At 34.0% G+C, this 13,476-nt stretch overlaps 1 protein-coding gene across 2 annotated transcripts; it reads right to left on the reverse strand.

Moving 5' to 3' along the window:
• Nucleotides 1–351: 351 nt before the first annotated feature.
• On the reverse strand, nucleotides 352–13,378 carry LOC137404162 (protein MFI-like). Of its 2 annotated transcripts, none has more exons than XM_068090319.1 (10): nucleotides 13,334–13,378; nucleotides 12,497–12,663; nucleotides 11,808–11,893; nucleotides 11,070–11,301; nucleotides 10,636–10,773; nucleotides 9,761–9,911; nucleotides 8,921–9,060; nucleotides 3,785–3,849; nucleotides 2,660–2,786; nucleotides 352–981 (listed from the first exon to the last, which is right to left on the reverse strand). In XM_068090319.1, the coding sequence occupies exons 2-10, from the start codon at nucleotides 12,560–12,562 to the stop codon at nucleotides 754–756; spliced, it is 1,233 nt and encodes a 410-aa protein (XP_067946420.1). In that variant the 5' UTR covers nucleotides 12,563–12,663; nucleotides 13,334–13,378; the 3' UTR covers nucleotides 352–753. The 2 variants fall into 2 exon arrangements, with proteins under 2 accessions (XP_067946420.1, XP_067946419.1); XM_068090318.1 differs by having other exon boundaries at nucleotides 8,921–9,063.
• Between the last annotated feature and the right edge of the window lie 98 nt (nucleotides 13,379–13,476).

Below are 13,476 nucleotides of genomic sequence, written 5' to 3' on the forward strand. Positions count from 1 at the left end.
AGCTAGAGACCTTGTATTTTTAGATATATGTGTGTCATCTACTAGTATGTCCGTCATTTGCTAGTATAGGATCGGTAGAAAATTAGTAGAAAACCACATGCTGAGCATGTGATGATGTCAGTCCTTGAAACACAGCATATGATTATCATATAACAGCATATGCATTGACCTGATAGTATAATTGTAGACAATGAAGTACATATAAGATCACCACAGCAGCAGTAATAGGTGCTGGTGTATTTGTAAAATCAGCAGCAAATAGAATATCAGATTCACTCTTACTTCTCATTGATATATCTCCTTTTATTATTTCCCTAACTGCATCAGCAGAAGCGGTACTGTTTCTTATTTCCTAAGAAGTGATAGCAATGTACACTGGTGTCAATACGTACTGTATGTTTTCAAGTATATATTCTTACAACAATCTTTAAAAATATGAGTAAATTTAAGAATCATTGAGTTTTTTATCAGATAGTTTATAATTCGGTGCATGCATACGCTATGTGCATGCACATCGCATAGATACTATATAGCATTGGTATGCACATCACATGGGTGTATATCGTGTGTTATTACACAATGTAGATGTATATCGTGTGTATATACACCACATAGATGTATATCATGTGTATGCACACCACATAGCATTCACACAAAACATTTGCATAAACGCACGTAAAGAATGATGAAGAGATCTATGTGAATCCTGCAAAAATGAACAAATGTGTCTGGATTATGAATATTGTAGTCAAGTCAGGTTTGGATTTGCTCTAGAAGGGTACTGTGACCTTGAGCTGTGTTTGTCGTGGCTCGCGGAGAAATCACTTCATCCATGAGATCTAGCTTATCTTTGCCATTGGAGGTAAGAAAACGTCTCTTATCTGCTGGATTTTCGGACTGCGATGTCGTACCTACTTGTTTCCAAGAGACGACATAATCTTCATAGTTGAGACTAGTCGTCCATTCAAGGAGTTCATCGACCTGCAGCGCAGCACACTTGCATATACCACTCAGATAGCACACTTGCATATACCACTCAGATAGAACTAAATATATACATATACTACTCAGATAGAACTAAATATATACATATACCACTCAGATATAAATAAATATATACATATACTCTCAAATAGAACTAAATATATACATATACCACTCAGATAGCACTAAATATATACATACATATACCACTCAGATAGAACTAAATATATACATATACCACTCAGATAGAACTAAATAGATACATATACCACTCAGATAGAACTAAAAACTCTGACAGCAGTTAAAGTTATCAAACAAAATTCAAGTAATAACTACCCAAATTTTAATGACATGGCTTTGTGTATTAAAACCCGTTTTATCACACTTGCAAATACCATATAAAACTCTGATAGCAGTTGGAGTTATCAAATAAAAGCTAAGTAAAAACTGCCTAAATTGTAGTGACAAGACTACGTGGGCTGATATTTCTCAACCAGAGAAAACTCACGTTTTATAAGAAAACTAGCAATAAATGCCCCAGAGACAATGTTTTAAAATTTATTTGCGTTTCCCACATACCATTAAGCTGTTGTCTCACCTTTACGAAAGTCAACATCAGCATTGCAAGTAATTCATTGAAAATCTTGTCTTCATGTAATAGTGTAAAGATTGACCTTTTTAGCATTTTAGAACCTACTAGAATACTTTATACAGACAGAAGTTGTTAAACTACATAGAACACACACCAAGTAATTTGCAATATTTAAATTGTATGAGTAGCCATCTTAACAATACTTTTATCGTCTGATTTGGGTGTCAAATAATATTTATCAACAGTTCAAACCATCGTATGGAGCCAGGCAGAAAAAAATAAGAGCAAAACCATCTCTCGAAAATTCATGCAAACTGCTTCTTCGAGGTTCAGCAAACTCACCTGTCACAGAACTTTCAGTGTTCACTGAGGCAGTCAATAAACCTCTGAAAAGTTTACTCTTGCTTTACACTGTGCAAATCTTAAAATCTCTTAATAATATAATTAAAAACATACTAGATACACGTAATTATTTGTTTAAAACAACTAGCTGGCTAGTTACGTCTTAGCAATGGGCTATGCAGCCTTGTCTTGTACAAATGTATGTGTTTCGTTATACATGTAGAAGAATTTTGAAATTAGTCATGTTGTCACCGAGAGGACAACTCTGAAGTATTTTACAATGCGATTCGTTTTTTCAATATTTTTAGTCTTGTTGCTATACATGCATTGGGAGTTTCATATATATTTCAATTTAAATATGATCGTGTACAACTTAATGATGAATAGCTTCATGGAATCCAATAATAATTTATATGATTGTAAATTCATCTGTGCAAATGTCAGTTTTTTTTAAATTGTATGACTCGGCACAACCTGAGATAACCTAAAAAAACTATAACCACTTTTTATAAACATGCGCAAAAAATTAAGATACAGATGACCTTGACAATTGCTCTCACAAGATTTCACATAGCACAATTGCATTTTTTATTCCATTTTGTTTATCCTAATAAAGACTCAGACTTTCAGCGAGGCAACCTGTAAGATTATAAGCTAAGGTAAAATTACTCTGAAGCTAATCTTTAGTAACAATAGTTTTATAGCAGAAGCTTAACAAGTGCAACCCATGCATTGCCTCACCTCCCACTCCGCCACGGCGCCTTCTCCTTCGAGTTCTAATGTGGTTACCATCCCAGACGTAGCTCCCTCCACCAGTGCCATTGTCTCTGGGTCGGTAGTCTTGGCCTGCAGCATTCCATCTCTGTACCTGGTAAAACCGTGCAGAGTTTTAAACAGCTTTTTAAACCTCACAATGTAATTCTGTCACCTTGCTGTAGAGCAAATAAGAGTTGTGATAACGAGTAAATCGCTCTAGAGACATCAGGTATTCTAATTTGTTATCTCACCAGCATTACTGCGATGGTAGGCTCACAGGTAGCAGTGCTGAATATATTCATTTGTAATTTTGTTGCATTTAGTTTAATAGTTGACACTGATTATGTTTTCAAATAAAGTTCACACTGTACCATTTAAAAACAACAGAACATCTCAAAATAAAATAAGTTTATAAAACATAATTGTTGAACAAACGAAAGTAAAACTGATTCCAATGTTCCAGCAAGTTCTTGTACAGAATCATGACTATCCGGGAATGACAAGAAGAAAATTCTTTTCAAATACGTTTAATCTCTAGGTTGTTTCTGAAAAAGGTTGCTAGGAGGCTGGTGTTATTAGTGCAGCCACCGGTTAGCACCGACCTAACAAATTGTAGATATATTTTCTAAAGTTAATGAACAATAAAGATTAAAATAGACTAGCTAGATGTCTATATCTAATATCTGCAGTATATTATCTTGCAACATCTTCAGCGGATGTTGCAAGATAATATAATGAACACGCAATGAATACAATGGACATGAAAGGCATTCAGTCATAAATAACAGTAATTGAAACAAACATTTTTAGAAATGCCAGCAGTTAAAACAATATAAAGCTTCATAAGGCATTCAATGAATACATTTTTAGGGTTACTACAAGGTCGAGCCACTGACAGGAAGAGGCTTCTGAATATCCTAACAATGAACATTGAAAAGAAAAAGAATTCCAGCTGCCAAGATTCAATCAAGTTTGGCAATGCGGAGAGACTCGACAATGATCCTCGCAGGTATCAGTAGTGACTACTGTTATTACAGTCTATCGTGTCATAACATTAGTGACAAAGGAAGTTGAAGCAACACAAAGAGGAGAAACATACAAGTTACTCACATTTTCTTCATCCAATCTATTTTTCTTCTTTTTCTTGCTTTCTCTACATCTTGCATGCGTAAGACCTGTACGATATATATATAATTTTATTGGTTAGTCCAGAATTATTTTTATAAAAAAAATGTTTTACAAATGGTGTTACCAGAGAAAAAAAAATTAAAAAAGTCAATAAATAAAAAAAGTACTTTTATGTGGTGGTCATGTGATGTCATAAACACAAAAAACAAAATTTATAAAAAAAAGACTTGAAACTACTAACTTTAGTTATATATCTTATCTCTTTTACTTTAGTTATATATCTTATCTCTTTTACTTTAGTTATATATCTTATCTCTTTTACTTTAGTTATATATCTTATCTCTTTTACTCTAGTTATATATCTTATCTCTTTTACTTTAGTTATACATCTTATCTCTTTTACTCTAGTTATACATCTTATCTCTTTTACTTTAGTTATACATCTTATCTCTTTTACTTTAGTTATAATTATATCTTATCTCTTCTACTTTAGTTATATATCTTATCTCTTTTACTTTAGTTATATATCTTTTCTCTTTTACTTTAGTTATATATCTTATCTCTTTTACTTTAGTTATATATCTTATCTCTTTTACTTTAGTTATACATGTATATCTTATCTCTTTTGACAAAAGATAAAAAGAACTAGCAATACAATTGTTGAGTGTATCTTTTCGTAAGTACAAAATATAATCATCACGCCGTGTATATCTGGTATTTGAGAATTTAAACACATCAGTGATGTATGAAGGAGTTTAACCATTCAGTATTTAGAATCCAACAATATTTGATTGAATACAATGATTAAATATATAAAAACTGTACAATGATTTCATACACCCCTGCAATAAGTACATGATTATAATGCTAATTACAACATGCATGAGTAGGGATTTGATAAGTTATTACAGAAGATTAATTTTGCTTTTCTAAAACACCTGCCGGAAAACGATTAATTAACGTTTTTTTAAGAATCTGGCCTCATCGACTCTCTTCATCACGTCTTCTGTATCTAACCATCAGCAAGAAGTGGCAAAGTGTCAAGTCCGACAGTGTAGCACAATTGCCATAATCCGCCAAAGTCAAGTGGGCCTAATGTTATCCTAGTTATTAAATGCAAAAACATCCAGGTTGGCTTCCATTAGAATATTTCCTTGTGAGCCAGTCTTGCATTAATTTCAGGTATTCTGTGGTTAACTTTAGCTACTTATGACCTGAGACAAACGAAATCACTCTTATGCAACAACAAAACTCTGTTGTTTGTCCGAAGCCATAGTTGGAAGTTAAAAATGGCGCATCCCTAGCTTTGAAAGGGCTAAAAAGCGGCAATCGAGTCACTTCACATTGTGTCAAAATCATCTCATAAAATTCGCCTTGTATGCCAGATGTGATCATTTTTGTAGAATTTTTTCTACAAGATGAGTCATGCCCATCCATCCGAAGCCATAGTTGGAAGATGAAAAAGATTGCCCCGTACAAGATTCGAACTCCTGACTTTTAGCATGGTAGACTGACACTCCAACAACTGTAACTATCAACTGCCCACTGGCACACGAGATTAATCCTATGTACAGTTATCACATTCGATGATTTTTCACGGCACACCATACTACCGAAGTACTAGCCACAATAAACTGCGGTTCATGCTTCAGCAAAAATGATTTTTTCTGAAGAACAGAGAACAGGGGAAAACAGAGTAATATCAACAGAGACAAAGTGAGGCTCACTAAACTAACAGCAATGAGTAAATGAACAGCTGGATTTGTTAGCTTAGTAAATAAATGTTATTGATGTAGAAGCAGTGGGTATTAACAACAGTATATTAATAGGTTATCACTAGTTAAGTCTATAAGTCTTTGCACTAGTAAAATGTAGAATGCCACCCATACACGGTTTCATCACCCCTAGAGCCACCACATTTACAGCTTTAGGTAAACTAGACTTAGCGTTAATCCATCATTTTAATACCTGATTAACTAACAAGAGATAATCCGCACAGATTACCAAAACCTTAGAGTACGAGCATAACGCATGCAACAGCGTTTAAAGATTTAGCGTTTTCAGATCATAGTTACCCAAACTAATTGTAGGACAACTCCCTCTCTAAAACTCTTTGTTTACAAAAGAAAATCAGATTTAATCCCAAAGTTTAAGCTATTACCGTGATATATTATAGACATGCAGTAGTGTTACCGAATAGGTTTTCTCAAGGACAAACATAGCAGACATCTTTCAAAACGTTACTCAAAATTAAACCTCCTTGTTAGAACATAAACTCATACGAATATCTATGACCTTTCATTCAATGCTTTCAAGAGACTGACAGTGGTTTTTTTTTGCAGATACGGCATCTGCTTAGGCTAATATACGTTTTTAATGGTATTTTGAACAGGATGCAGCAATCATTCTATTCTTAGACAAAACATGATGCAACCCCGACAAATGTGAGCACAAAAAATACCAAATTTTTACAAAAAAAGAAGTTCTACTATTTGTGTCTGCACCTTTGGACCTTGGAAACGATTTTCTGCTTGTACAAAGTACTTGCCTACTTGTCACAAAGTATTTCTGTTAAACAGCTATCAGTATCGTATGAGTTGACACCCATCGTACTGTAGTGTTGTACAGCCAGTGAGTCATGCAGCTCAGTGGTTGTGAAGGTGAGTAAAGGTTCTGTTAACTCTGCTAACTATCTTTAGTTTATAACAAAGCGCAGAGGTTTTGTTAGATTTAAGTTGAACTAAGTTCAATACAGCAAAATATTATTAACCGTTAATATTCAGCGTAATCATGAGTATTAAATCTCAATGCAGGATTCCAAGGATCTCTCCATACAACATCAGTTACTTGATATATCAATAGTTTACTACTTATTTAGGAATACTTAGAAGTCAGCCCTAGATGACTGTTAACAGTCTGCTAATAGTCAGTAGAATTTTTCATGGAAAGTTGGGTTTTGTTGAATTGCAAATGTAATGCGGTGCTTACTCGGTCAGAAATATTATATATAGTGTTATGTTTGCATAAAAGAAATTGATGCTAAAACAATAATATCTAATTGTTTAAAGTAGCAGGTGTGAACATATCAAAAACTAGATGGTTCGCAAATGAGCTGATATGAAAAAAGAAGGCAACTCCAATACATGTTTATCAACACTAACAGTATTGAATCCTTCTTTTTTTATAGACAATGCCAGTTCTATAGGGAGTGATCTGGTTAAAAATCTGCAAAAAAGATCCAATAACTGACTCATTAATAGTAGCCTGACTCCTATAAAGCGACGTACATGTATATCCTTACAGAAAAGTGTCAAACCTCTAACAAAGTGGTTGAGAGAGCACATGTATATACTTATAAAGTACAGTCAAACCTCTAACAAAGTGGTTGAAAGAGCTGCATGTATATCCTTGCAGAATACAGTCAAACCTCTAACAAAGTGGTTGAAAGAGTTACATGTATGTCCTTGCAGAATACAGTTAAACCTCTAACAAAGTGGTTGAGAGAGTTAAATGTATATCCTTGCAGAATACAGTTAAACCTCTAACAAAGTGGTTGAGAGAGCTACATGTATATTCTCATAAAGTACAGTCAAACCTCTAACAAAGTGGTTGAAAGAGCTACATGTATATCCTTACAGAATACAGTCAAACCTCTTATAAAGTGGTTGACAGAGTTATATGTATATCCTTATAAAGTACAGTCAAACCTCTAATAAAGTAGTTAAGAGAGCTACATGTATATTCTTATCTCCTATACATAACACAATTAAACCTTGACATACTACTATAATTTATTCTAGAATAAAGGCATATTGTCAGACTCATTTGGTGATCAAGTATTCCTATAAAAAGACTAATTCATTTAATTCATTCTTCAACTCCAACATCTATGACAACATCATAATAAATACTGTATATAATCCATATTGCAATAAAACAAATGTATTTTATAAAAAATGTAAAAAAACTGAATTTAATAAAACACAACTAATAAAAGGATTTTTATTGTAACTTTATCTTATAGACAAACAAATGAAGGCATAACTCTAACAATAGAGGAAACGGGCGGTATGTAGAAATAATAGATAATGTAGGCGGTATGTAGAAATAATGATAATAGAAATGTGCTGACTGATTTGCTTTGATTTAATTTAGACTACAAGAATTTAAAATAAACTCGGGTTATACACTAAATTTTTATTCTTCCATTATTTTTTATTTTTAGCTTCAGACTTTTCACTTGCAGTCACTTCATGACTTTTTGTGCTGTTTTTGCTTTTTTTACGATAACCCATTTAAATTTTTTCAAAGAATAGATAGAAAGATCGTTGCTTGTATTTCCTTTTATAATCTCACACCATAATTCTAAAGAAAGCATGGCCCTTTTCCAGTTTTCACCATTACCGCTACTCACACAGGTGATGATGGGCCTTTCAGGTGATCCATAATTTTATAAAGACAATTTAGAAAGTTGCTAAGATGTGAAAAATAACTAATTTTCAAGATGGTAAGTGCCGATAAATGTTGTTCGAAAAATATAGAAGCACCTGAAGCAAAAGTGAAATATAGTCTAATCCATAAAACTGCATTGACTCAAGAAACTTTCAACATCGTATGTTTAGAAATTACTTTGAGTGTATGGTCATATCTTAGGTCAAATTATACTTTGATTAGCCAAATGTTCGGTGTTGCACAGGTATTAAAAACCAGCCTATAAACAGTGGCAGATCATGTAGTTGCCATTGGTCAATTTGAGTAAGCTAGTATATGTATTGCTAAACTTACTAATAAGAGCCGTGAGAGCAGGCTTTAGTGATGTTGCGTGTTACACAAACTCGCTATGTTATGCTTATCTTAACCAATATAATGATAATCTGCCCAATGAAACCATTGCATCCGATGTAACTTAATGGGTTAGCCTTTTGCCTTGTGCATAGGAGGCTTCAAGATCAAATCCTCCGTGATACAGATTTTTCATTGCTGGCTTTTAATAACTATAACTGGACATCGGGTGCACAAGAAATCAAAAAGACAAACATTGAGATTCATATATATATATAGAAGAAGATGTAATCGTGAGAGGAGGTTCTATTGTGCTCTATAATGTTCATCACTCACTTTTGTATGATGAAAGTTCCTGACAGGTTTGTTATGAGTAGACCAGGTCACAGGGTCACTGAGCATGTGTGGAATAAGTCTGTCAGATACAAGCCTCCAGCCATTGTTTTCTATTCTCCTGTACCAGTCCTCTGCGCTATCTACTGGCAAGAGTCAAACTGAGAATGTGATATGCTTGCGGGTTAATTACCAACTTTAGCAACAAGAAAATATGATAGGTAGGACAACTCTTACTACATTGGAACAGGTTATTCTGCTTCATGTAATTTCTTATAAACACATTGTAAGAGTAGTAGGTGAGGCAGCAAGTACACAGGTCAGCGCTTCAGGTAGATTAGTCTATTACAGGTGAGCATAACTCCTGCTGATATTCACAGAGTCGGATGTACGCTCATAGCATTATGTATGCACCAAGTAATGAAGGCTGACTTGAACCTAATCATAGCATTGGTGAATAGTAGATCCTGGCCAAATAATGTGATGTACAGTATTTCGTTATATAGATATCACTGTTATTAGCTTGCTGACATCACTAGACTTAGGGCTATAAGGAAATTGTCACACAAAGCTAACACCTTTACTAAAGAGTGTGTTTAGTGTTTGCAGGTAGAACAAAAAGATGACAAAAGCCAACCCAGAAACAGAGGCGGCTACCAAATATTGGCTTTCACTAGCTATTGGTATACACACAACCTACAGGCTGTAATCTAAAAAAGGTTTTTTCTCTTTCACCCTATCTTGGCTGCCAGTTAATGTACATGATGTACTTACAATAAAGTAAATTATTACACTCATATAGTATATCATCATTGGGCGTAGTAAATCAAGATATAGACATACCTGGATTATTTATGATGTAGTTTCTGTTGTGGCTGCACTTCATGTCTTTGAGTTTGCTAGACTTGGTGTAGTCACGAGGAGCATTAGCGCAGAGGTCTTGAATAGGTCGGTGTGTGTATATTTTATAGTATATATTAGGTGGAAACCGATCCTGGAAAAAAAACTGCAAATATTAGGAGAGGTATACCTAAAGGAGACTACTTTATGTTTATGGAATGAAAGAACGAAAGTTGTGTTCAATATAACTATGAAGGAAAGGGTGTCAGCGCTTATACTTATTCAAGATTGATAAAATTGTAAGCAGCAGCGTGAACACACTTATGAAGCAAGACAAATGAATTTAAAAAAACAGAATTACGGTAGTTTGTTCAGCATAAAATTAACATATGTACTGTTATTTATATCAACTTTTAATTCTCTAAAACAAAGAAATGAAAAAAAAACATATATATTAATCTTGATTATGTTTTTTAAATCTCCATGAATAATAAGAAGACTATTTCCTGTATACTCTATAGTCTGTTTCAAAAACAGACAGTTTTTTACAGAAACATAATAGCTTGCGTCTTTTTGTCTTTCTCAACTTACCTGTAAAGCAGACATGATATATGTTATACGATTAGAGCATAGCAATAATATTTTACACATCTACATGCTGGAAACATGTAGCTGTATCAAATATCTTACTAATCAAAACTGTAAATCTTATTAAACACATCTACAAACCATGTATGACTTGGTGCATCTACAAATTGAGCCTACCATTTAAATTAAAGCCAACTAAATTAAGCACTACTGTTTTTACCAGTCTACTAAATCCTAATAGAAAGTGTTTAAAATATCACACTGATAGACGCAGTTGCCGTAGAACTCACTCCAGCCAGTCTGAATTTAACATGAGTCCCGGAGGCAGCATCCAACAGGGCAGCCTCTTTCGGGTTCACACATCTGAGCATCGCCGCAGGGTCACCTTGATTTTTGAAGCTGATCAGGTCCTTGTAGTACCTGTAAACCTACATTTGTAACAATTTGTTAGCATGAATGTTTTGGCCATCTAGTTTGTCAAGGAGTGAGTAGCTTTAGAAACTGAATACTGGCTCACACGCAGAGCTTAATGACAAGAGCAGACAATTAATTAGCAGCCTAGCAGTGTACAACCCTTGCGTTAAGATTGACAGTATGTCAAGGTAAGACTAGTTCTATTAAATTAAATTAAAACGCTTTCTTCCCTCTTTCTCTGTCTAATTTGGCAGTTCATATATACATTGATGCCAGCTGTTAGCTATGTACATTGTAAGCTTGTTTTAACCTGCATGTCAATGTGTTTTCTCCAAAGTCTTTGAATTTTGGAAGCAGCTTGGTGTGAAGTCATGGTTTGTACCCGAGATTCTGAAAACCTTGATGGTCCAGTAAACCGGGCGCCCTTCCTGGAAACATCATGTCGAGTAGAGTGGTGGCTACGCGCAGAAGTAGGCCTTCCTTCAACATCTGGCTGCAATAGGTTTGCTTTCCATGCAACATACAGCTCCGGTCCGAGTGATCTACAAGCACGCGGTCATCAAAAAGACTAAACCTGTAGTAGTAATAATATAAAATTGCTAATGACAAATCTGTAATAGGTTTTAGATTCAACCCTCAGAGCATTTTCTCAAGTCTTTATGTATAAGTATATCATATCATCACTAGAAGTGTTTTATTGCAGAATTGAAAAGTTATTTTATTTTAACACTCAACTCGACTAGGTTTCACGCTTTGTAATGCTACAAATTTAAAATGGCTACCGCCAATTGCTAGATTTTCTGACAAGACCTTCCTGAGTAATGATCTAATTTTAGTAGAAAAAAATACCATCTAAAAACTGGCAATGGATTCAACTGTTCATTTGCATGAATTGAAACAAGCACTTGTGTTTTTAAATTGATTATACATATTGATGGTAAACAACCTACACACTGATTTTGTAATAATAAAAGGTTTAAAGAAGTCCAATGGAGCATTTGTAGCTACATAGAGTTATCTCTCACACACACAAAGAGTTATCACTCACCTAACAAGATGCCCTCTTAAATATCTCTGTATCTCTATGGCAGCTGATATTCGGGCTTCATCTGTTGCCTGCTCAGCAATGAGCACCTACAAAATAAAAATTGTTTTACATTAGCTGCAGAACTTTTACACAGCAACATATTCTATTCATAATCTGTTAGGTTGATGAAAATCTAGCTATTACTGGTGAAAGCACGCGATTTATGAGTGGCTTTCAATTGTGATGACTTGAGAAAATTGTAATGTGTCTATTAAGTTCTCATTGAGATCGGGACAAAATCAGAAAAACTAATATGCATATGTAAAATGGCATGAAGGTAGCAAAACTCAAATATTTGAAACGCATTCAAATAAACAATAAGTGAGTAGAGAAAAAAATTAATAAACATAGTGAGTGTGTTTCAGCATCAAAAATAAAACAAGTAAAGATATGTGGCAAAGCAACCTAAAATAGAAAAAATTCCAAAGTTTTTCACTGTATAACTGAAAAGAATAAGAAAACTAAAACCAAATAAAATTGATAAGCGAATAGCCAGTAAAAATTTATGCAATCAGTTCAGCTTTAACTTAATGGTGCAGTTCTTACCCACATATTTTAAACATTTTACTTTGTTGATTATTAGTTTTTTAAACTTTATACTCCATATTTATGATTTTAAGATGCACACAACTGGGTCATGAAGTGCAAACCTTTCTCAATGTTTTGGGTGCTTTGGCAAGCCGCTTTGATTTCTCATCCAATGTCTCCTCACTCATTGCAGTGACTAAAAGCTATTGAACTTAATTACATGATCAAATTGGTTCAGTGGCTCAATTCTTGAGCTAACTGTTTCCAGAGAACTGTCATCAGAGAAGATCTAGAACCAGACAGGTAAAATATTAATGAAAGTAAAAACATAATAACGTCCATGGCCATAACAATTATGACAATTATTTTAACAGTGCCCAGTACAGAAAAGGCACTGCACCATATCACGTCGTTGACTCGCGCAATGTGTGGTATGAACTACGCGAGGTTTTTGGTTACTTATGAACGTCAAAGATTGAATTCATATTAAGGTATTATAGTATATCAAAATGATTCAAGCATTATTTTTCAACTGTCAAACTTTTTAAAACACAAACTATTCTTATGAATAATGTATGTTAAGAAGTTAAGTATGTTAAGAAATACATTGCTGTGATAAGCTAAAGACGGAAGAAGCAAGTTGAGGTTAAAATTTATATTCAGACCATGCGCGCATTTTGTAAAGCGAAGCTAATTTGATTAATATTAAAGCAACATACAACAGCTGTAATATAAAAAATCTTTAATCATAAGACTAAATTTACTAGACTGCATTAGTAGAATAGATAAACTTCAAAACATTCTATTCAAAAGTACTACCATCAAAATAAATCGTTTGGGATGATTCTGCGTTAAATTAATTACAAATATAGCATGTAGCTAGTTTTTATTATATCAACCTAATTTTAGGTACACCAAATACACTTCAGATGTAACCCAGTCGAGTAGCATTAACCTACCAACTAAATTGGCCAAGGCTTATAATCGCAGCACTGCCAAATCGCTATTCCTAACACCGGATGTTTTCTTTTACGAAACAAGTTCAATCCAAAGCCATCCGCGGTTACGATGAATATCGGCTACTTAATCTCTCGACTAAGCT

The sequence above is a fragment of the Watersipora subatra genome, chromosome 9 (genome assembly GCF_963576615.1).
Source record: "Watersipora subatra chromosome 9, tzWatSuba1.1, whole genome shotgun sequence".
NCBI lineage: Eukaryota > Metazoa > Bryozoa > Gymnolaemata > Cheilostomatida > Watersiporidae > Watersipora > Watersipora subatra.